Source organism: Impatiens glandulifera, chromosome 8 (genome assembly GCF_907164915.1).
Source record: "Impatiens glandulifera chromosome 8, dImpGla2.1, whole genome shotgun sequence".
Lineage (NCBI taxonomy): Eukaryota > Viridiplantae > Streptophyta > Magnoliopsida > Ericales > Balsaminaceae > Impatiens > Impatiens glandulifera.
This window is the reverse complement of record NC_061869.1, coordinates 8,586,159-8,610,412: the sequence shown is the minus strand read 5'-3', so window position 1 is coordinate 8,610,412 and position 24,254 is coordinate 8,586,159. Positions and strand designations below refer to the sequence as shown.

General features: G+C 29.1%; 1 protein-coding gene across 1 annotated transcript; it reads right to left on the bottom strand.

The window, feature by feature from the left end:
• Positions 1–9,518: 9,518 nt before the first annotated feature.
• On the bottom strand, positions 9,519–14,110 carry LOC124911325 (tRNA wybutosine-synthesizing protein 2/3/4). The gene is made up of 9 exons (XM_047451794.1): positions 13,320–14,110; positions 12,851–13,250; positions 11,741–12,772; positions 11,543–11,672; positions 11,237–11,475; positions 10,292–10,427; positions 10,128–10,204; positions 9,947–10,053; positions 9,519–9,824 (listed from the first exon to the last, which is right to left on the bottom strand). The coding sequence occupies exons 1-9, from the start codon at positions 14,014–14,016 to the stop codon at positions 9,712–9,714; spliced, it is 2,931 nt and encodes a 976-aa protein (XP_047307750.1). The 5' UTR covers positions 14,017–14,110; the 3' UTR covers positions 9,519–9,711.
• Positions 14,111–24,254: the final 10,144 nt, after the last annotated feature.

Sequence of the window (24,254 nt, the reverse complement as noted above, 5' to 3'; positions counted from 1 at the left end):
TGATAATTATAACATACTGTAAGAGAAAATAAAAAATAAGTAAACATACTAAATACTAATTAGTAAAATAAAAAATATATATATTAAAGAAAGATAAAAAAAAATATTAAATTAGATTATAAAAATATAATTAATCCAATCTAAATCTATTATATTCTAATTCGTATTAAAACTTTAAATTACTAATTTGGACTTAGAATGAAAAATGTAAAATCAATGCTTTTAATTAATTATACAAATTTTTATTTACAGCTGGCTTAACTTATATTCATATATATCAGGTTCTTATTAATTTAAACTTTCCAAATAATATTGCTTGATGAAAAACTTGATTTATTTGGATTATAATACTTGACTTAAATAGTAATAAATCAAATGTAGTTAATATTGTAGAATATTGTAAAAGATAGTAAGATAATTTGAATAATGAGATGACTTCATTCCTTTAAGAATTGTTTTAGATGACTAAAAAAAAATTTACAGAATTTTTTTTTTACAATGTTTAAATATTGTGTTAATTTCTTTAATAATTTTGAACGTTAGTTATATGTTTGAGCTTGTCAGTAAAGCTTCAAATTCATTTAATAGTATCCGACTTATTCAAATACGTATTGTTGGGTGTATTTGATACATTTAATCGCTTAAATTTTTTATTATATTTTAAAATTATTTAGAGTATTCACTAAATGTTCATTATTTGATTTTATTTATACGCTATAGTTTATTATTATAATATTACTTTATTCATATTTTAAGTTCAATCAAACTAGTCCTACATGTTAAAGTGAAAATATCTAAATTCTTAAGTAGTAGGTTAAGATTCCAAATTAATTAACTTTTTGATACATTAATGAATTGATTGCTGACTCATTAGCACACAACAAGACATAAGATCAACGCCATCTCTTGTCTCTACGATAGGATTATATGATTTTAATTAATTCATTTTAAATCTCTTTCACAGAAAGTTATCTGCCATTACCATTATTTTCAATTAAAACACTGGTTTGAATTTGTAACCGGGAAAATTCTTTCATTAGTTTAATACCTATTTGAAGTACACGTGTTAATATTGGAGATCTGGAGTGGCATGAGATTATATGGTTTCAACATTGGTTTGCGTGTTAAACATTTTTTAAAACAAAACATTAATTTTATAAAAAAATTGACAAGTACTTAGATCGTTTTTAAAATGAATTATGTAAATATAATTATTTATTTTTTTCAAATTGTAATAATATGGAAATTTGTTATAATCAAATAACACATTGATTTGAAATTCAATTTAAATTAATTAATCACAATTAATTTAAGAAAATATTATTAATAAAAAAAGTGTACGTGTACAAACGTTCTTTATATCAGAATTTTGTTTTTGGTTCGAAGTTTGATGATACTCGGAAAAGAACTTTCGCACTTCATCCTCCGTACCTGTCCGAAGACGGTCTCTATATATAAAGTTGGCTTTTGAAAATCGGTTATATCTTTTAGTTTTAACCAATTATTTTTCTGGGCCTAGTCATGCATTTAGGTTTTAACGTTATTTAAAATATTGAAACATCAATATTTAAATGTTGGTATATGTTGCGGATGATAACTATTTTGGAAATACCTAAATAATATTAGTCATTTTTAAAGGCATTATGGTTTAGAAATAAACACAAACAAGCTCTTATTGAAATATTTTTGTGGAAATATCCCACAAATATTTAAAACACATTTTCTAATTTTTTGGGATTTTTAGAAAATGATTTAAAGTAAAAACTTACAAAAATAATTTTGAATTTTGAAAAATGAAACTAAATAGGCTCCTAAGGCTTGGGTCAGATTTTATCGGTTGAGGTCCAGAGACCCTCGGCCTGGGCTTGGGATCTATCGGTCTGAGTACCAGAGTCTCTCGGTCAAGGTACTAAGGACTATCGGTCCTTAACTGATCTTGTCGGTCTATGTGTAAAAACCTATCAGTCATGGAGTCATGGACTAGCCTGGGCTAGGTTTCTCGGTCCTAGATCTAGGAGATCTTGGTCTCAAGTCAAACCTATCGGTCCTAGGTTCGAATTTCATCGATCCTAGCTCAAGAACATCGGTCCTAGGTCTCGTTCCTAGCTCAAGAACATCGGTACTTGGTCTCGATCTTAGGTTGATTTTCTCTGTCCTTGGGTCTCGGTCTAGACCGAGGATCCTCGGTCGAATATCTCGGTCCTAGGCTCGCAAGGCCTCGGTCCTCAAGAACACAAATATTCATTTTTTAAATTAGTTTTTTTAGCTCCGATTTTTTGATCCAAGAGTTTGGGTAGATTCACAAAGCTCTCAAGAACATGTTGATCATCATCTCAAGGTATGGATCGATCTAGATGATGATCAATTTGTTCAAAACAATTTTTTTTTATCAAAAATTGGGTTTTTAATTTTAAGGATGTTTTGAAGTGAAAGGAGTTATCCAATAGCTTTCTTATAACATATATACTTAACTGGTACCAAAACAAGAATACTTGTTGTTCGTTTTGACCAATTCAATAAATCAAAATTTTCATTTTATTTTGAATTTTTTTATTATAATCAACATGGTCGGGATAGATCAAACATGTTGCAATTGGTTGCTCAACATCATTAAAATCATGTTGGGAAGCTTTTTGGGTTTCAATTAGGGGTGAGCAAACGGGTAAACCCAACCCGTATTACCCAACCCATATTCAACCCAAATTAAATTTACCCAACCCATAATTCAACCCATATTATTTACTAATATGGGTTGGGTATGTGTTGGGTTGAGTATGAGTTGGGTAACCCAAATTATTTATTTTTTATTTTTTTATTTAACATGTATTTGACTCATTTAACACATTTTTATTCGTTTAACACGTTTTTGACATTTTTAATACGTTTTTCACACGTTTAACACGTTTTTGACACGTTTAACACGTTTTTGGCACGTTTAACACATTTTTGACACGTTGAACACATTTTTCATGTTTTTGGCATGTTTAACACGTTTTTAACACGTTTAACACGTTTTTGGCACGTTTGACACGTTTTTGACACGTTTGACACGTTTTCGACACGTTAAAAACATTTTGAGACATTTTTGGCACGTTTAACACGTTTTAACACATTTAACACGTTTTTGACATTTTTAATACGTTTTTCACACGTTTAACACGTTTTTGACACGTTTAACACGCTTTTGGCACGTTTAACACATTTTTGACACGTTGAACACGTTTTTCATGTTTTTGGCATGTTTAACACGTTTTTAACATGCTTAACATGTTTTTGGCACGTTTGACACGTTTTGACACGTTTTGACATTTTTTTTCACGTTTTCGACACGTTAAAAACATTTTGACACATTTTTGACACGTTTAACACGTTTTCCACGTTTTTGACACGTTTTGACACGTTTAATACGTTTTTCACATTATTGACACATTTCACACGTTTTTCACATTTTTGGCACGTTTAACACGTTTTGACACGTTTAACACGTTTTGACACGTTTAACTCGTTTACCACGTTTTGAGACGTTTAACACGTTTTTGACACGTTTTGAGACGTTTTGAGATGTGTTCGACACGTTTAATGCGTTTTCGACACGTTTAATGCGTTTTCACACATTCAACACGTTTAACGCATTTGACACGTTGGACAGTATTTTCATGTTTTGACATGTTTAACACGTTTTTAACACGTTTGACACATTTTTTACGATTACGACACATTTAACACACTTTGACACATTTTTCACGTTTTGGCACGTTTAACACTTTTTGACATGTTTAACATGTTTTTCACATTTTTCACATTATTAACACGTTTAACACGTTTGTAACATGTTTAACATGTTTTTCACATTTTTCACATTATTAACACGTTTAACACGTTTGTAACATGTTTAACACGTTTGTAACATGTTTAACATGTTTTTACACGTTTTTCATGTTTTTGACACGTTTAACACGTTTTGACACATATTCTACGTTTTTGGCACGTTTAACACGTTTTCCTCGTTTTTGGCACATTTTGATACGTTTAACACGTTTTTGACACATTTAACATGTTTTTCACATTTTTGACACGTTTAATGTCAAACGTGTTAAACGTGACAAAACGTGTTAAAACTTATCAAAACGTGTTAACGTGCAAAAAAATATGTTAAATGTGTAAAACGTGTTAAAATGTCAAAAACGTGTTAAACGTGCCAAAAACGTGTTAAACATGTTACAAACGTATTAAACATGTTACAAACATGTTAAACGTGTTAAGAATGTGAAAAACATGTTAAACATGTCAAAAACGTATTAAACGTACCAAAATGTGAAAAATGTGTTAATGTGTGAAAACGTGTCAAATATGTCAAAAACGTGTTTAACATGCCAAAAACGTGAAAACATATTTAATGTATGAAAAACGTGTTAAACGTGTGAAAACGTGTTAAATATATCAAAAACGTGCCAAAAACGTGAAAACCGTGTTAAACTTATCAAAAACGTGTTAGTTATGTTAAAAACGTGTTAAACGTGCTAAAAACGTGTTATATTTGTCAAAAACGCGTTAAACGTATTAAAAATGTCAAAAACATGTTAAACATGACAAAAACGTGTTATTAGTATGAAAACGTGTAAACATGTCAAGAACTTGTTAAACGTGCCAAAAACATAAAAACGTGTTAAACGTGTAAAAAACATGTTTTAAGTGTGAAAACGTGATAAAAATATGAAAAACGTGTTAGACGTGTGAAAAACGTGTTAAACATATCAAAAACGTGTTAAAATGTCAAAAACGTGTTAAAATGTCAAAAACGTGTTAAACGTGCCAAAACCGTGAAAATCGTGTTAAACTTATCAAAAACGTGTTAAACGTGCCAAAAACGTGAAAATCGTGTTAAATTTATAAAAAAAACGTGTTAACGTATTAAATATGTTAAAAACGTGTTAAACGTGTCAAAAACGTAAAAAACGTGTTAAACTTGTCAAAAATGCGTTAAACGTATTAAACATGTCAAAAACGTGTTTAACGTGCAAAAACGTGAAAAACGTGTTATTAATGTGAATATGTGTTAAATATGTCAAAAACGTGTTAAACGTGTCAACAACGTGAAAACGTGTTAAACGTGTCAAAAACGTGAAAACGTGTCAAAAATGTGAAAACGAGTGAAAAACATGTTAAACGTATGAAAAATGTGTTAAACGTGTTAAACGTGTGAAAAACATGTTATAAGTGAAACGTGTTTAAAATATTAAAAACGCGTTAGATGTGTGCAAAACTTGTTAAACGTATGAAAAATATGTTAAACATGTCAAAAACGTGTTCGACTTAAAGTTGGAAGATGATTAGTTTATATTGGATTAATAATAGAGAATTAAACTAAACTTATATAATTTGGGTAATTTGGGTAACCCTAACCCAAATTAAACTCAACTCATACTCAACCCAACCCATACTCAACCCAACCCATATTAACCAACCCAAATTAATATTTTGGGTTTGGGTAAACCCATATTATGCTCACCCCTAGTTTCAATTGATTTATCGATTCTATCATATATGGATAGTTTCTAAATGATCATAGGATCAATATTTAATCATAAAATCACATAAACAGTAAGCATACAAGCTTTTGTAATTTGAAATAAAATTTTTAAATTCAAACTATTAATATGAATTCGAGGATGATTGGAACCTTACCACGGATTGGAGCACTCTTTGATCCTTATGGAAACTTTCTGGATGCACATGTCTGAGCTTCGAGTGCTTAAACAGAAAATTCGAAAAATCCAAAGCTTTGAAGCTTTAATGACGAATTTTGATTTTCTTTGATTTAAGGGTGCTATGTTGGTTTGTTATCTTCGGTATGACTTGAGGATGATATTTATACTACTCCTAAGTCGGTTGGGAGAGCCTAATGACTTGAATCAGCCAAAATACATTTAATGTATATTGGTTGTTCTTGAGTCAACTCGTCGGAGTAAGCAGTGACGAAGCCTACGGTTGCAGGGAGAATGATCATCATCGTAGGGTGATCATTATGGCTTTTGAATCCGTCAAAACCATCAATAAATGACTGAGTTCCAAAAATCCAAAATTGATTTGTGTTCTTCATCCTTATCTTCGCGGCATCGCGATGAGGAAGATGATCGGAGGCCAAAACAATGTCGTTTTAGGCGTGTTTTGGCGTTCCGTCTTGACGTCGTTGGCGTCTATTGTTCCGTTATCGTTCCGGCTAACAGTCTATCTCTTCATTTGCTGCGACCCGGGCGCGCTTCAGCTCGGCTACAATCGACTGTGTGGAAGCTCCTAGAGCGTTGGATGAGTTTTCAGCGTCCATCCAATGGACGCAGCTCCTGCTGCAACAGATTCATCTGTTTTCGGCTACACCCGATTACATATTTATATTATTTATTTATTTATTTAAAACCTTAAGTGTTTATTTAAAATTGATTTTTCTTTCACCCTTTTGACTTTAAATTTGATCTTTTCAAATACACAAAATATTAAAATAAATATTAAAATAAATATTACAAATATTTTATCAAATTATTTTATTTTATTTTTGTATACTTCTAAGATTTAAATAAATAATTCTCTTTAGATGAAATACATATAACAATTCATTAAAATTATTTATTTTTGTCAATAAATTTTCTAAAACTATTTTGAGATATTATGAGTAGAACATTTATTTCAAATAATTTTATTTTTTTATTTTGGGCTTAACTCTTAATTAATTTGATTAATTAATCATAATTAACACATTAATTAATCATAATTAATTGTTTTAAATAGATTTTTGACCATGGGTTAATTATTTTGATTTTTTTTATTTAAAAAATAATTCAAAATAATTATTTTTATTTTATAAATTAAAGTGTAGATTTTTAATGTTTACAGAATTGCGCTTACATTACGATTATATAATAAGTTAACATAGTTTTAAGAAATAAGTTCTATGGTATAATAAAATCAAACATAATGAAAGTTTTTAAAAAACGGAAAAACTATCATGATACCTCATAGTCATGGTTCTTCATTTTCATATGAAAATCGAACCAATGATATTTTGGTTTTTTAAGTGACTATTTTTACCTGAACACTCTGGTGAGGCAAATAAATTGTATAAATATTTGAATCAATTAAAAAATATAAGTTAAAAAGATTAAATGTATCAAACACATAACATTAACGATTTGAATAAGGTGAATAATATCAAACATAGAAGTGGATCTATGTTCAGCTCATCCCGGAAAAAAATATATTACGGTAAAAATGTGACATAATTTCTTAATTTCTTGAAAAAAAATCAATTTATTTCCCTATTTTTTCTCTAATTCATAGAAATGAAACAAAATATACTTTTATCCACTTATTTTATTTATAATTTTCCTATTATATTTTAAGTCCACCCAACTCAATTTTGGATTTGATGATTAGCGAATAAGTTAGAACAATAAGTTAGTTGAATCAAACTAACCTAGATATATTTACATTTAGCAAACATTTGAGAGCTATTTTAGGTTGTATGTGAAAAAGTCCTTATAATAACAGCATGTCTTTTTAGATGAGTTTAATTTGTAGACACTGACAGAGTGTCCCAAATTTTGGGCTTCCCTAAAAAAAAAAAATATATATATGGATTTTTTATTTATCTAAGTCTAATTTTAAAAAATTATAAAAAAAAAAAGTTATTTTCAGTAATATTTTAACTTATAATCAAATAAAAATTATATTTTGTTTATCACTATTCTTCAAATCTATATATATATAATGACACTTAATTTTTAAAGTGTCCGAATTGCCGGGTCGAGAGCTGTGGTTAATTTGGATATATTTGAGAGTAATGGATACTTGGGTCGAATTGTGGGTTGACCCGCCTATAAACTTAATACGGTTAAAAATAAAATAAAAAATGCTATAGGTATGGTTCGAACTTGCAACATAACAAAATAAGTATAATTTTTTAACCAACTAGGCTAATAACACTTTATATTTTAAATTCAACCCAAATTTTGATAAACGCGTGACATTTTAATAATATAAGTTCAACTTTTTAAATAACCAATCTATATATATATATATATATATATATATATATATATATATATATATATATATATATATATATATATATATATATATATATAATGAAGCTTAATTTTTAAAATGTCCGGATTGCCGGGTCCTGTGGTTAATTTAGATATATATGAGAGTAAATGGATACTTGGGTCGGATTGTGCGTTGACCCGTCCATAAAAATTTTACCGTAATATTTTTTTACAGTTTTTATATTATTGCTCGTGCAAATGCACGAGATACATACTAGTTGTACAAAATAACACTTGACCCTGTTTGAAGCGGTGTTTTAGATTTTTCTTAAAAATTCGTATTTGATTAAAATTAGATAATAGAAATCAATTTTTTTACCAAATTATATTTTTTCTCTCTCTACATTTTTATTTAATAATTAAAAATAAATTTTGTATTTTAATAGATAAAAAAGTTATAATTGAAATGATATATTAAGTTTATGATAAAAAAAATTATGACATGAAATTCATTTCTTCAACCTTAATTATATATAATTGTTTGAATGAAAAAAAAAAATCTACACTTAAGTAATCAATATGATTTAAGTGGGTGTCAAAGTCATGATAACATCTTTTATATATATATATATATATATATATGAATGAGAAGGACAATATTAAATGTACGTGTTACTTTCACCACCAACAAAAATTTGTGTGCCACCGGTTATAATCGGATTTTAATTATACAATTGATTAATTAGATCTTAAATATATTATTTTAAATAGATCTGTAAATAATAATAAAATAATTTTCTTACTTTGATCATATTGAGATTATGAGATGTTCACTTATTAAGTAAAAATAGTTATATAATAGAAAATTACAAATTAAAATAAAAATAAATTAGTACTTTAATTAATAAATTATTTTGTACTATTGATATTTTAAATAAGTAAAGTAGTGTGAATATTCAAATAATATACATGATTGATATAAGTTTTTTCAAACAAATTTTATGTATAATTAATTTCAAATAATATAAAAAATAAATTATACAAAAATAAGTTTGAGTTATAAATATATATATATATTATTTAAAAATATATATACACATTCTCTAATCTACATTTTCAGGTGCATTGTAAAATTTAAAAATTTCTTCAGAAAAATTTAATTTTAACTCATTTATTTAGCGAACCGAATATCACCCTATCGACAGTTTAAAGTTTTCTCGTGTACATTTCAATACCGAACTGAACAGCTTGCAACCCTATTTTATATAAAATAGCAATTTTAGGTTTCATTTAAAAAGTCACAAATAGATCAATTTAGGTTTCATTTAGGTTTGAATTTGTAAAAATATAGTTATGATAGGTTATGCCAATGGCACTTATTAACTCCTTGCACATCAGAAAGATAAGATAGAGATATTGATCTGTTGTTGTTTCTCTGTGGAGTAAGCCCAGTTTGAGATAAAAGGCAAAATCTTTACCAAAAGTGAAACATGAAGCTTTTGAACATAGACCATTGGAGCAAGAATTGGTACAACTTTCTAAAAGTTAACCGAAAAGTTTAAATAATTCTGTTAAATTATTCATTTAGTGACGTATCGCGGATGAGAAAGATTCCTCTTTATGTTTCAGCCTTTAACAAAATCATGAAAAAGGCGACTAAACTTTATGAAACTCAATCACACCTATGAATCTGACTGCATCTTATGTCTACGACAAGGTGCCGAATGTGAGGGGCATACCACTTTACTCTCTCCACATGCTGCACCGAGACATCCCAATCGTAACCTGACAGTCAAACAACAATCTTTAACACAAATGAGTCTGTTTTTTGTATTTGAAACCTATTAGTCTAGGTTTAGTTTACAAATGTAATCACATCTGACATTGCATTTGAAACAAAATCTTACCTTCAGATGCAGCAATCTCGGAGATGGACTTCTTAACGTGTTCAGTCCATGATACTTCCTCGACATCTTTCACAGTTCCATGCACATGCAATATTCCACCTTGGCTCCTGCGTTTTAAATTACTATTATTTATTTATTTTTACAATGCAAAGAAAGCAAAGTTTTCAGTTCAATTATAAACCTTAAAGCCCTAACAGCCGTAATCCAACTGCCCTCGCTTGTGGGCAACAAACCTAGAGAGACTCGATCAGCTATTCCCTGTGAGTAGATCGATGGGTTAAGGCACATAAACAAACCATTCATTATTAAAACATAAACACTAGTTGAGTAATATCGTATACTTACTTTAGGTGCCATAATTGTGTTATCTCCTTCAAGTACAATGCAACGATCGTCCACTGAATTGATTCGAAGGTTCCTTTTCAAGGCCTCAATTGCATGAGGATTCCACTCACAAGCATAAACAAATTTTGCATTTGCCCTTCTCAACCAAATACAGTAGAGGATAATAAGATTTAGCAATGTTATAAAAAAAAATCTTTTGAGACAAGGGACTTGTTCCATCATGGGATATTTGGATAACTAGAGATCATTTGGGTAAAATGACATTTAAGGATATAAAGATATAATGAAAAAAAAATTATATTTAAAAAAACAAATTGAGAGTAATTTAGTTGATGATTTTGAATAAAAGGATTGATGATGGGACAATAGGTTATTTGAGATTGAATTCAAATAATCCATATTGAACAAGGCCTCATATAACTCTTCATAAAACAAGTCCTTATTGTTTTTTTCTTCTTATCTGGATCCGTTTTCAAATACAAAAACATAAATAGATTTTAGAATTTGTGTCTCCCACTAAATTTAATTTTCAAATGTATATGTACGTTGAAACGTATCCAGATAAACATGAACAATAAGTATTTTCAAATGGGGATTTATTAAAACACAACAGGGTAACTCAAGTAAAAAAAATGATTATCTAAGAGGTTAAGGTCTCATATTCAATTCTTACCAAGAACGTCCTGATTCAAGTGTGTTGTCATGCTAGACTCTTCAAGATAATAAACTATGGTCACAAAATAAGAAATGGGGCCTATTATATTTCATCTAGTCCCATTTTCTATCGTAAACAAAGCCCACAAATTTTTTTCTAGAGCAGGTTAAGTGGCTAACACAACATATTGTTACCAATGAACCCTAATACTATCAAGGTACTTTAAGTGGGAGTAATGCAATAATATTAATCTAAAGAAAGTTTTTGTGGTGCCTTGACGGGTATTATACCTGACGAGAAATGGCAAAACAAAGTAACCGATTCCAGCAAACAAATCTACGACAGTTTCTTCTCTACAATCAAAACGACCCACGCGAAGCTTCTCCGATAGATTACCCCACGAGAACATACATTTGGTTGCATCGAATGAATAAGTTATTCCATTTTCACGGTGATCAACCCAGCCACCACCATCGCCAAAAACTATCTCCAATTTACTATCCCTAGTCCCGGTTGGAGCGATTGAACCCTATAAAATTAGTTACACAAATAATCAAACCAACAATTATAGGAAATTAAGAAACATTTCAGCTCACCTGTTTAGCAAGACGGTTGGTTCCTAGTGAATCTGCAACAATAGGCCAAATCTCCTTCCCTAGTGAATCCCATACTGTATTCTTGAAACAAGTCACCGGAAGTACAACAATGTCCCCCAGCCGTTCCCATCTGATCTAGAAAGAAAAAACATTACTAAAAATAAATCAAAAGAAAAGGCAAAGAGTAATAATAAGAACCTAGTTGGTAGCTCCTCCAGGAGTTCAAGGGGCAAGCCTTCACGTTCTAGCACAACCCTTATTGCTTCTCTCATAATTTCCGAAGGAGGGGTAGGAATTTTTCTTCGTTCAGCGAATTGATCGATGATCTTCTTCCCTCCACATGCCTTTAGAAGGTCTAATGCTTTAGAACAAGACAAATTTTGGATGGTATTATCCTCTTGTAATATATCTTCAGATTGATTTTCCTTTTTCAAGTATAAGGAACAAAAAGTTTCAGTCACAGGGAAACAAATATTAATGCCCTTTTCGTTTGAGTAAACCTTTCTCGCGGAATCCAACCATCCGAATTCTTTTAATATATCCTTTCCCAGCTTGGCATGTTGCCTTTCAAGCTGTAGGGAAGAAACCATCTGCAAGACAATGTCATCATCAGCTTGCATTTGCTTTTCTTCAACCTGGATCTTATTTGAGGATATAAGTGGAAGCAAACTCAATTTCATCGGTTGACTGAACTTAGTTCCAAATGCATAACAGGCTGCACCACCACCAATCATGATTAAATCATCGCCCACAACATTAACTGTCGAACGAACAAATAGTTCTTGGCCAATAGAATTAAGCCTAACATGTCTCCATTCACGATTCTTTAAATCGAGCAAGGATAGTTCTTGATAACGTTGTCTGATAGGGCACCCACCTAAGATACCTATGTAATTTTTGTAAACAAACATCAAATGTGAAAATCTTGGATATGGGTATCGCCCAATTATTTCATTTTCGTTCTTCCATTTGCGGGTTTGAGTGTCGAATGAGTAAAGTTCACCGAGTGCCTTTTCACCGTCATAACCGCCAAACATAAATAGTTGGGATCCATTCGCGACTAAGGAATGGGAATGACGAGGGCATGGCCATTCTCCGCCTTCGTTTGGAATCTCATACCACTCGAGACTAATGGTGTCGAGAAAATAAAGTTCTGATGAGACTGTATCGTTAACGAGTCCCCCAAATACATATATCTTTGAATCGACAGAAACAGATGCATGGCGATGCCTAGAAAAAAAACATATTCTAGTTAAATCAGCACATAAAATTTCTAAACTACATATCAAACAAGGTTAAGAACATCACCTGGGGGAGAAAGTATTGGCCGAAACTTGTAAAAGGTTCCATTTATTTGTTTTTGAATCTAAAACCCAAACATCATTCAAGATATTAACCGGGTCAGCTCTGCCTCCAATAACAAACATAAGATCATCAATCATGCAAGAGGAATGCCCTAACAGTGGACATGGAGCCTGTTCACAATTGATAGAATCCAGTTTTCCATTTAATGGGTCAAGCACCAAACAATCGTTTCTCCTAGAATGTCGACCAATCCCTCCAAAGCCACCGAAAATGTAAACTAGCTTATTGTCTACATTACTCAATGTGCAAGCAGTGTGGCCCCAAATGAATAGCTTCTCAACAGATTCACCAGAAATCTCAATTTGGTCCATACATAGACCTGAATCCAGAGAACCCAATACGCCTGCTCAAAGATTCAAACATTCAAACTTTCTGACACAATAAATGGGTTACAATCAAATTAACCAAATACCTGTTTGAGAAACCTCGCCATGATCAGACACATTGATCTGACAATCAGATTCCGGAGCCTCTGAACCGCCAAAACCCTTGTCCAACAATGCTCTATGAAAATTGTCTGTCCTCCGCTGATTTGAGTCCATTTTCTCATTGGCAATTCCAATGAGAAACTTCACATACTCCGGTGACACCATAAGTTTCCCAGCATCTCCTAGTGGCACTTCCATCCGTATGGAACATCGAATCGCAACGATAACTCGTTTGCTCACATTAGTAATACCCGATTCCCGGAACCCACAAGAGATAGCTAAAGAAACCAACGACTGAGCGGACGAGACATCTATACACTCAATGGCTATAATCAACGGTTCGAAACGTAGTACGAGACTGGAATCATAAACTGGATCTTCCGGCGATAAACTGGTGTTGAAAAGAAGGTCGACTACTGAATCGGGTTTGACAGGGTCATGGGAGATCAAGACCCAAGACCCGCCTTTGGCTTTCTTCTTGGAAGAGGCAACGGCAGCGTTAGGTTGGGAGAGAATGGAGATTCGACCGGAGCAAGAACTTGTAGTGAAGTAAGAAGAATGGGAATTGATGGCGGCAAGTAAGGGTATGATTGGTGCATCAATGTTGCCTTTTGGTGATTTATCAGGCGCCGGCGAGTTCATATCTGCTAAAGCTACTGCCTTTCTTTTCTCGAAATCCATTCTTGAATCTATCTACCTCTAATTTGAGCTTACCAAGCTATGGAGGCTGTGATGGCTGCGGCTCTCGTCAAAACAATGGAAGACCTTCCTCTGAATCGGCGGGGTAACGAAAGATTGGATTTTTTTCTTTCTATTTTGGGAAATAAGTTCATTAAACCCCCCACCAAGTTATACAAAATTTTGTTTTTCTTCCTTAAACTTGTCATATGTTTGTTATGCTTCATAAACTTTTATAGATGGATCAAATTATTATTTATTGGCTGATTTTCTTAATATTTTGATATACATACACTTGTGTCTTTAATAAATTGTATATGGATTAAGAATTTAAAAAGAGTTACAAATTAGATTATTATGTGATCCTTTTTTATCTTAGATTCAAATGACTCCTAAAATTTTGAGAAAGTATGTTTGAACAAAATGTCCTCACAATAAATTATCCATGAGTAGATCTTATCAAATTAGAATTAAAACATATATATGAGACAACTAGAAATATAAGGATATAAATGTAGTTAAATATATATTTTTTATTTTATTTAAAAAAAAATCCATACAATATGACAAGGAATGTGTAAAATTGAATGTGATGCTTACTCAAATCATATAGAGTAAAATCAACATGACATAAAGAAAGCATGAATTTAAATGATGTTTGAAAATTGAAAGTATTCTTTCTATTTTCATTGTTAACACTTAACACTAAGTATATATATTTTATTAAGTTTGTAACTTCAACTTATATATTTATTTATTATTTTATAAAATTGTGATCATATTTAATAAATAATATTATATATACATAAATATATGATGTTGTATATATTTTTAATATTAGTCATTTTAATTTTTATAAATTATCAATAATATATAATTCATTAGACAAAACTATCAACATTGTCAAAGAAAGAAGTTAAATGATAGATAGTAGGATTATATGCAAATAGAAAATCCTGTCTCGAAATCTAGAATGTCTCGAAATCTAGAAAGGATTATTTCGACTAGATTTTATTAATGATTGAAAATATTATTACTTGAAATGTTTATGGGTTAAATGATGGTGTAAAGAGATGTATCATTAAGTTGAAATGTTTATGGGTTAAATGATGGTGTAAAGAGATTGCCGGATCGAGAACTGTGGTTAATTTGGATATATGTTAGAGTAAATGGATACTTGGGTCGGATTGTGGGTTGACCCGCCCATAAACTTAAAACGGTTAAAAATAAAATTAAAAATGCTATAAGTATGGTTCGAACTTGCAACCTAACATAACAAATACAACCTTTTAACCAACTAGGCTAATAACACTTTATATTTTAAATTCAACCCAAAATTTGATAAACGCGTGACATTTTAACAATATAAGGGCATTTGTACCAGCTTCCCTATTTTGTATCCCTAAAAATAATAATATCCATATTTTAGAGAATCAAAATATAAATTATTCTACATCAGCTTCCTTATCTTTATCCATATATCATTTAAATATTCATTAAAACAATCAATTTTCCAGCCACCTCAACCACTTAATTACTTATTCATATATATTTAAATATTTATTGTTAGCCATGAAAGAGAAAATATATTATTTTATTATTTAGGGATGCTACAGTAATCCCTAAATATAAGGATTCACTGTTCATCATCCCTAAAAAATTATAAGGATAGGGAATTTGATAAAGCATTTTTTTTACAACTTTTATGTTATTTATCTTTATAATAGAGATAGAACACATTTTAAGGATTCTGCTACAAATGCCCTAAGTTCAACTTTTTAACTAACTAACTAATCTATATATATATATATATATATATATATATATATATATATATATATATATATATATATATATAATGATACTTAATTTTTAAAGTGTCTGAATTGCCGAATCGAGAGTTGTAGTTAATTTGGATATATGTGAGAGTAAATGGATTCTTTAGTCGGATTGTGGGTTGACCCGCCTATAAAAATTTTACCGTAATATTTTTTTTACGGTTTTTTATATTATTACTCATGCAAATGCACGGGATACATGCTAGTACTGTTTTAGTGAGACTAAAATCTAGAAGATATTAGTGGATTGTTAGAAATCTATGTAATTGGCGGTTATGGGGTTAGGTACGATCTTCAGTCGTTCGCCACTTTCTGTTTGAGACTATAGGGGCGTCAGGTGGATTCTTGTGACATTGAATGAAGACATGTATAGGAAAATAGATGTTATTATTAAGAAATTAAGAGGATAATTTCCGATAGTAATTTTTGTTGTCAATGGACAAGTTCTTTCACAATTTAAAATAGAGTTCTTTAATGAGATAAAGAATGTGGCTAGTCTCTAGGACTTACAAATTATTTTGGGGGGCAACATTAATGAAGTTAGATCCCCGTCCGAAAGAAAATGGGCTAATAAGCTTAGTAGCATAATGCGCGAGTTCTTAGAGATAATCGAAGACCTTAAATTTATCGACTTGCCTTTGGAAGTAAGGATGACAATTTGAAACCGCCCCATGAAAATCGAACCGAATTGCCTCGTTTGGGACAGTTTTTCCCGAAACCGAACGGGGATGGGACGGGGATGGTATTTGTGTCCCCGCCCCGACCTGCCTCGATCTCACGCTAGTTATGCCCCAAACACTATAAAACATAATTAAGACTGTGTTTGGTAGGAGGTACTACACTGTTAGGATAGAATAATTATTCTAATAGTAAAATTGTAAAGGTGTTTGGTTGGAATTATGTTGTATCTACAGTAAAATCATGATATAATTTATATCTTGAAAAGGGTATAAATTTGTAACACCTTAGACCTGTTACAAGGAGGTATTAAATTCTTAATTTATTTTTACTATTTATTTGTCTTATTTTTTTTAATATTAATATTTGTTTGTGTATTTAATTTTCATTAAAGTTTAATTATTAAGTTTTTATTATTTTTAATTTTAGTATATAATATATATTTTTATTAAATAAACTTAGTTTTAAATTTTTTATTAATTACAAATTTAAATAATTTAAAATTTTATTTATTTTTACAAAGAAAGTTAATGTTTATTTTATAATTAGTAATATAAAAAAATAATAATAATAATATTAATTATAATTATTATCTCTTTAACTCGTTAGTTTAATAATTTTAAAAAATATATTATTTTTCATATTTTAAATAAAATTATGAAATAATACTAATTATTTATTTTTATATATTATTATTAATTTAAATGATAGCGTAATTATATTATTATTTATTTATTTGATATAATATTTAAATTAATTAAAATAAATTTTAAATAACATTAAAATATCAATAAAGTTAATTAAAAATAATATTAAAAATATAATTAACACAGATAAAAATAAATTATTATTAATTTATTCTTATACTTAAATTTTATACTATTTACCGAACAATAAAATTATAAATTTATATTATTTATATAATGTCTTATACTTTCAACCAAACAATAATAGTATATACAAATTATACTATTTGATATCTCTATACAATTTATACCATTTATAATTTATACCTAATATAGTTGTATTAGGTAACAAACACAGCCTAAATATATTAAATCATCAATATATTTATTTATTCACTATATTTTATAAGAATGGTAAGTTTATTTCTTTATAATAATATACAATTTTAATATATTATATTAAAATCTGTTTATATAATATTATTTTATAATTTTTTTTTTAAAATATTTTATTAAAATGGTGCCCCGTGGGAATCCCTGAAACTGAAAAAAACCGAACGGGACGGGGATGGTATTAAAAAAATCCCCGAAATAAAAACATTCCCCGCCCTAAACCGCCCCATTGCCATCCCTATTTGGAAGGTGGTCAATTCACCTTTAAGAGAGGTAATGGTAATGGGGTCACGTTCATTCTTGTATCGACAAATTTCTAATTAGTGAATCAAATTTTCGAGGGTTTCTAAAATATTTCAAAAGGTCCTTCCATGGAGTTGTTTAAATCATCGACCGATCTTGATGGAACGCTAAATGATGGAGAGAACATGTCGACCATTTAGATTCGAAAATAAATTATTGATTAAGGAAGACTTTATATCACGTGTGCAATCATGGTGGGCGAGTCAGACATCGGTTGGTTCTCCGTCGAGTAACCTCTTTTTGAACTTAAGGATTTTAGTAAGCTTCTTAAAAGTTGGTTCGTTAAAGATTGTGCTTTATTTTGTGCTAAAATCAATAACTTGTGTAATAAAATTAATGCACTAGGCTAAGGAGATTCGTGAACTCTTCATTAAGGAGGCTAGTTCTCAGATTTACATTGTTAGTAATTTGCTCGATATGTGTAAAGAGGAAAAAATTGGGACACGCCAGCGAAGTAGAGCTATATTATTAAGAGTCGAAGATAAAAACACCAAATTTTTTTATTGGATCTTTAACGAACAAGCAAGAAATAATGTGATAAATTTTATCTCGGTCGAGAAGGAAATTCATGATAGTGAATCTCTACGAGTATTATCAAATTCTATAAAGGTTTATTTGAGAAGTCATTTAAGGTCAGACCTAAATTGAATAATATTAATTTTGATTCAATTAGTACACCACAAAAAGATATGTTGGAGACTCGTTTTCGTTGGAGGATGTTAAAGAGGTCATTAAGGGTGCGAGAGTGATAAAGCGTTGGGATGCGACGGGTTTTCTTTGGCTTTTTTTAAGTATCCGTGACATTTTCTTAAGACTGGGATTATGGAAACAATTGATCATTTTTAATAATTTGACAAGAATTTTAGCTCTACTTTGATATGTCTCATTCGTAAAGCTAAAGGGACTATTGATGTGAATAACTTTAGGCATATTAGTCTCGTTTCGTTTTTCTATAAGATTGTCGCAAAATGTTTGATCGATGGGTTATGAATGGTGTTAAAGACGGTCATATCTAGTAATCAGATAACGTTCATCAAAGTTCATCAAATCTATGATGTCGTATTAATAGTCAATTATGAGCATATTGACTCAACTAATTCAACAGGTGACAAATGTGTTTTTGTCATGTTAGACATCGAAAAAGCTTATTATCACGTCAATTGAGAGTTTTTGTTTGATATAATGGACAAAATGGGAATGAGTGGAAAATTGATTTTATTTTGTCTCACGACGGTTAAGTTTTATTTTATTATTAATGGGAGTTCTTAGAAATTTTTCGAGAGCTCCTAAGGGATCATGGTGATCCACTCTCTCTTTTTTTGTTCGTCATTGTTATGGAAACCTTCTAAAAAATTATGGTTTTCGTAGAAAACTTGAGACTAATTCGTGGAGTGAGTTATGAGTCAAAGTATATATATCATTTTGCTATATTAAATTTGTTTTTCGTTGATGACACGTTCTACATGGTGTAGACTAACTACCTACATAAATTTTAAACACCTTCAAGATATTTTATGGTTATTCAGTGCATTTTTTTTTATCTTCGAGTTAATATTAATAAGTTGAACAACTTTTTCTCAAATTATGTTTGGAATAGAAGAAGGATGAGATTGGCAAATGTGTTGGGTTCAGAATCGGCAGTCTTCTTTCAACATATCTTGGTATGTCATTGGGTGCTAAATTACGATCCAATGTCTTTTGGAATCCGATTATCACTAAAATATAATGTAAATTGTCTAGGTAGAAAAGTAAAATAACCTCAAAATGGGTCGTTTAATCCTTATTAAGAGTGTGTTATCATCTATGCTCACATATATGATATCTTTATCCATTCTCTCTAAGAGTGTGGCGGTAAAAATGAAAAGAATAATGTGTAAATTTCTATGAGGATCTTCTAACTCGTCGTTTTGTCTTTTAGTTAGCTGAAATAAGGTTAAATGTTTTAAAGATTAAGGAGCTCTAGATATTTGAGATCATATTTCCTTTAATAAGACTCTTCTATCAAAATGATGATGTAGATTTGCAACGGAACCGAATAGATTTTGGGCATCGATGATCAAATATAAGTATGGTCATCATTGGTCTGGTTGGTTCACCAAAATGTCTAATTATCTAACGGGGTGTAGAATTAATAGGAGAATTTATTCTATGTGGAGAAGTTTTCGTGATCAGTCTAGATTCATTGCGAGAATGATTTTTTTAATTAGTTTTTGGGACGACATTTGATGTAGTGTTAAAAGTCTAGCTACAACGTATCTTGAGCTTGTTTCTATTAATGTTATATGTATAAATGTCATAGTTAAGGACATGTGATTTCGTTAGCCAAATTATATATAGAATGAGATTAAACACTAGGTATAGTTCGTCCCATAATAAAGTTTTAATTTTGATAGGACGCAAACAAGTGTCCTCGTTTGAACAATTCGTTATACGTTGTCATGACATTGATAGTTTCTATGTGTGGGCATTTTACAAATTCTTTGTTAAAATGATTCCATATAATTTTTGTTGGGAGATACTTTAGGAGTCAGAGATTCCATCCAAGATCTCATTCTTTGGATTGAGTGTTATTCACGGTAGAATTTTTACGGTTGATATTTTCATAAAAAAATGTTGTATTATGGTTAGTCGTATGTCTCACAAGAATGTTGAATCGGAAATTCACTTAGTTTTGAATTATCGAGGGGTGACTAGTATCTAGAGTTTTTTGGAGTATAATTGAGATTTATTGTGTGATGCCCGAGTCTTTGAGTAATTTCTAGAAAGTTTGGATTAATGTTGTTGATATGTCAAGTATGCATATTTAGGTTATCATATCAATTAGTTTTTGTTGGACTATCTGTTTGAAGAAAAATCGCCAAACTTTCAATGATCGTACTCGTCAGATGCATATATATCATTCATAATGTTATTATTATGACACTTTCAATATTCGTTCCGGAGAGCTAGTATAGTCCGTCGGAGAGTTAATCACTCTTCTCGAGAATTTACGAACTTGATAATCTGTTGAGTAAAATTTTACTTTTATTTTTTATTTTATTATTATTATTTCTTTTTACGTGAATTCAAACATTTTTTTTAATATACATTAATCTTTAAAAATATATATATATATATATATATAATTCACTATTTAATTATATATATTTATAAACTTAATGTTTTTATTTAAAATAATTTGATTTTTTTATTAAATTACTTAAATTAAAATATATATATATATATATATTAAATAAATTATATGAATATATTAATTTCTACAAATTTTATATTTGTTTTTACTTTTATTCATATATATATATATATATATATATATATATATATATATATATATATATATATATATATATATATATATATATATATATATATATATATATATATATATATATATATATATATATTCCTTATAAAAAAATTAAAATTTAATTTATTAATCTTTTTAACAATTATAAAACTAAAAAATATATAATATTATTAATTTTCTTATTGTTTGTGAAAATTTTAGGTTGCGACACTCACTCGTATATTTCTGTTTTTTTTCTAATATTTGTATCTAAAATTTATTATTAATTGTTTAGAAAAATAAGATAATATTATATTATTTTAAATAAAAAATATAAATAAGGTGAAGATATATATATATATATTATATTTAAATTTATGTTTTTAGATAAATAGTTTTATGTAAATTAATTTAATAATTATATATAAGAAAATAATATATATAAGAAAAGAAAATTAATAAAAAGTAGAAAATATGAATAAAAATACTTTGAAATGTGATCAAAGAGAAAAAAAAAGTTCATATTATAAATTTAAACACTTAGATTACAAGTTTAAAGCCTTATAAGATTGGTATAGAAAGAAAATTACATTTAAATACTAATGTATGTGTTTAATTATAATTTTTGAGTTAGTTTATTAGTTAAAATTACTCTAATAAAATATTATGTAAACACAAAAAATCTCAATGCAACTTAACTGAATCAAACAAAGCCTTAATTCAGACAAACACCACATGCAAACATCAATATTGAACTAACATGGATGTCCCTTACAATTGTTGAATGTTGGATGATTTTAATTAAAAATAATGGGCTTCATTTATTATGCCACAGTCCATGTCTAACTCCAATAGCCCCTTGAAAAAAGCTAGCACCTTCAACATCATCATGCTTTGCAGTTTTTAATGTTTATCTAAAACTTATATTCCCTTTCATGAGTATTCTTTGGACTTGTGGATGACCTAATTAGGGATTGATGTGGAATGGGTTAAAGTTCATTATATCTTTGACACATATACATTGATATAAAGTTTGGATAAGAATCAATTAATTAATTAATTAATAGTATGAGGAATTTAATCAAGTTAAGAAACCATTGTGATTGGGGAGTGGTTTAAGCTAGTGATAGGTGATGTTTAACTAGTTTAATTAATTTGGTGGGAGCAGGACATTGATGGGAATATCATGATGTGGTTGAGGTTAAAGTTAGAAGGATTAAGAGTGTGTTTAAAAAATATGTAATAATTATGATTAATATATAATTAGTTGTAATTATAATTGTGACTGCCACAACAGTTAATTCATTGCCCCACCTATTTTTCTAATTGAAAATATATTTCTACAAGGCTATCTACCTGGCAATTCATGATGATGAGTACTAAGTGCTGGTGGGTATTTATAGTTTTAATGTGACCATTACAAATTATAAAATAGGAGAGATGGAAGTTAGGCATTTGATGTGGGTTATTCAAATAAGTTTATTTATATTGAAATTAGGAATAATTGAAAAATATTTAAAATATATATTTAGTATTTTGATTGATAATTAAAAAGATGTTAAAGAATATCGATATTCCGCCTCATTGAGATGTCCTGGGTTCGAGCTCATCGACAGTAAATTCTGTGTTTGGTTAAATGGTTAAGTGTGTTGGTGGGTTAGGTATTTAATTTCTTATGTCACATTTTTAATTAAAAAAAATGTTAAAGTAAGATGTAATGGGGGAGGGAACTATCAATGATATATAAGATCTAATAGTATATATGGAATAAAAAATAAAGTTATTTTAATATACTTGATTACCTAGTGTTATGTAATTAAAATTTTAATTATTTTTGAAAAATGAAAAGTAGAAATTTATCTTATTTATATTATGAAAAGGATATTAAATAATTTATTGAAATTTCATAAAATATTTTTAACAATATTCTTTTTTGTGAAGCTGTCTACCAACACTTCAAGCACCTGAGAAGTGGTGGATACTTTTTTTCCATTGAAACTAATGTTCCCACTCAAGCACAAGTGGATGTTGATTAACTCATGAAAAATGAGTTCTGATCTAATGTATCGAAAGGATAATGCAGTGATGTCGAAAACACTCTTCGAGATAATAGAGATGGATCATCGAAGTTATGAAAAAATTAGTCTTGAAAAGACTGTCCCAAAAAATACATGTAACCGTTATTTAGAGAAGATATTGTGAAGAGTATAAAAATAAAAATAGAAAATCATAACTTTAAAGAGAAATGTTCATGTTAAAACGGTGTTAACTAAGAGGGTCAGGTCAAACATGATCATGTCGTAATCTCGATTATATTTCATTTTTATTCATGTGTAGTTTTTTTTTGTTTATTGTGGTGTGAGATTTTTTGAGTTTATGTTTGCTATTAGGAAGGTAATTTATGATTACTTTGGTCAGTAACTTAAATTTAATTATTTAGTATATTTTTCTCTATTATGTGCTGCGTGCATTTCATGATAATAGAGAGACAATTATTTGTAATAACTTTAGGTAAATAGAACTTAAAATACGCCTTCTTAAATGATTAAATGTGTACGTGGAATGCATATTTAATCCGTTGTTTTTTTTTAATAATGTATCCTCACTGTATGTGTAATTGTTGAATTATTGTTTATCAACTTAATAAGTTTGTAAATAATATTTTTAAATCTAACATCATTGTTTTCAATTATGATTCATTTTAAAAAACTTAAAGTGGGTACATATGGAATATAATTTATCACTATAAACTTTATAATATCTCATTTATATATTTATTTACATTGGTAGGCCTAGTATGAACTCCCCATAACATATAATTATTGAGTTTATTAATTAATTTATTTATGGTGCTAGTTAGCTAGTATTGATGTATACTTGTCCACTATAATGAGTCAGCATGCATGCATGCATTTATAATATATGTCCTATCTTCTTAAATTTCGAATATTTGATATAATAATAATTAACACTTATAATATTGTGATTGATCTGTGGGTCTTGTTTGTTCCTTTTCTATCTTATTATTATTATTCATAAATATTATTTATCTCCATT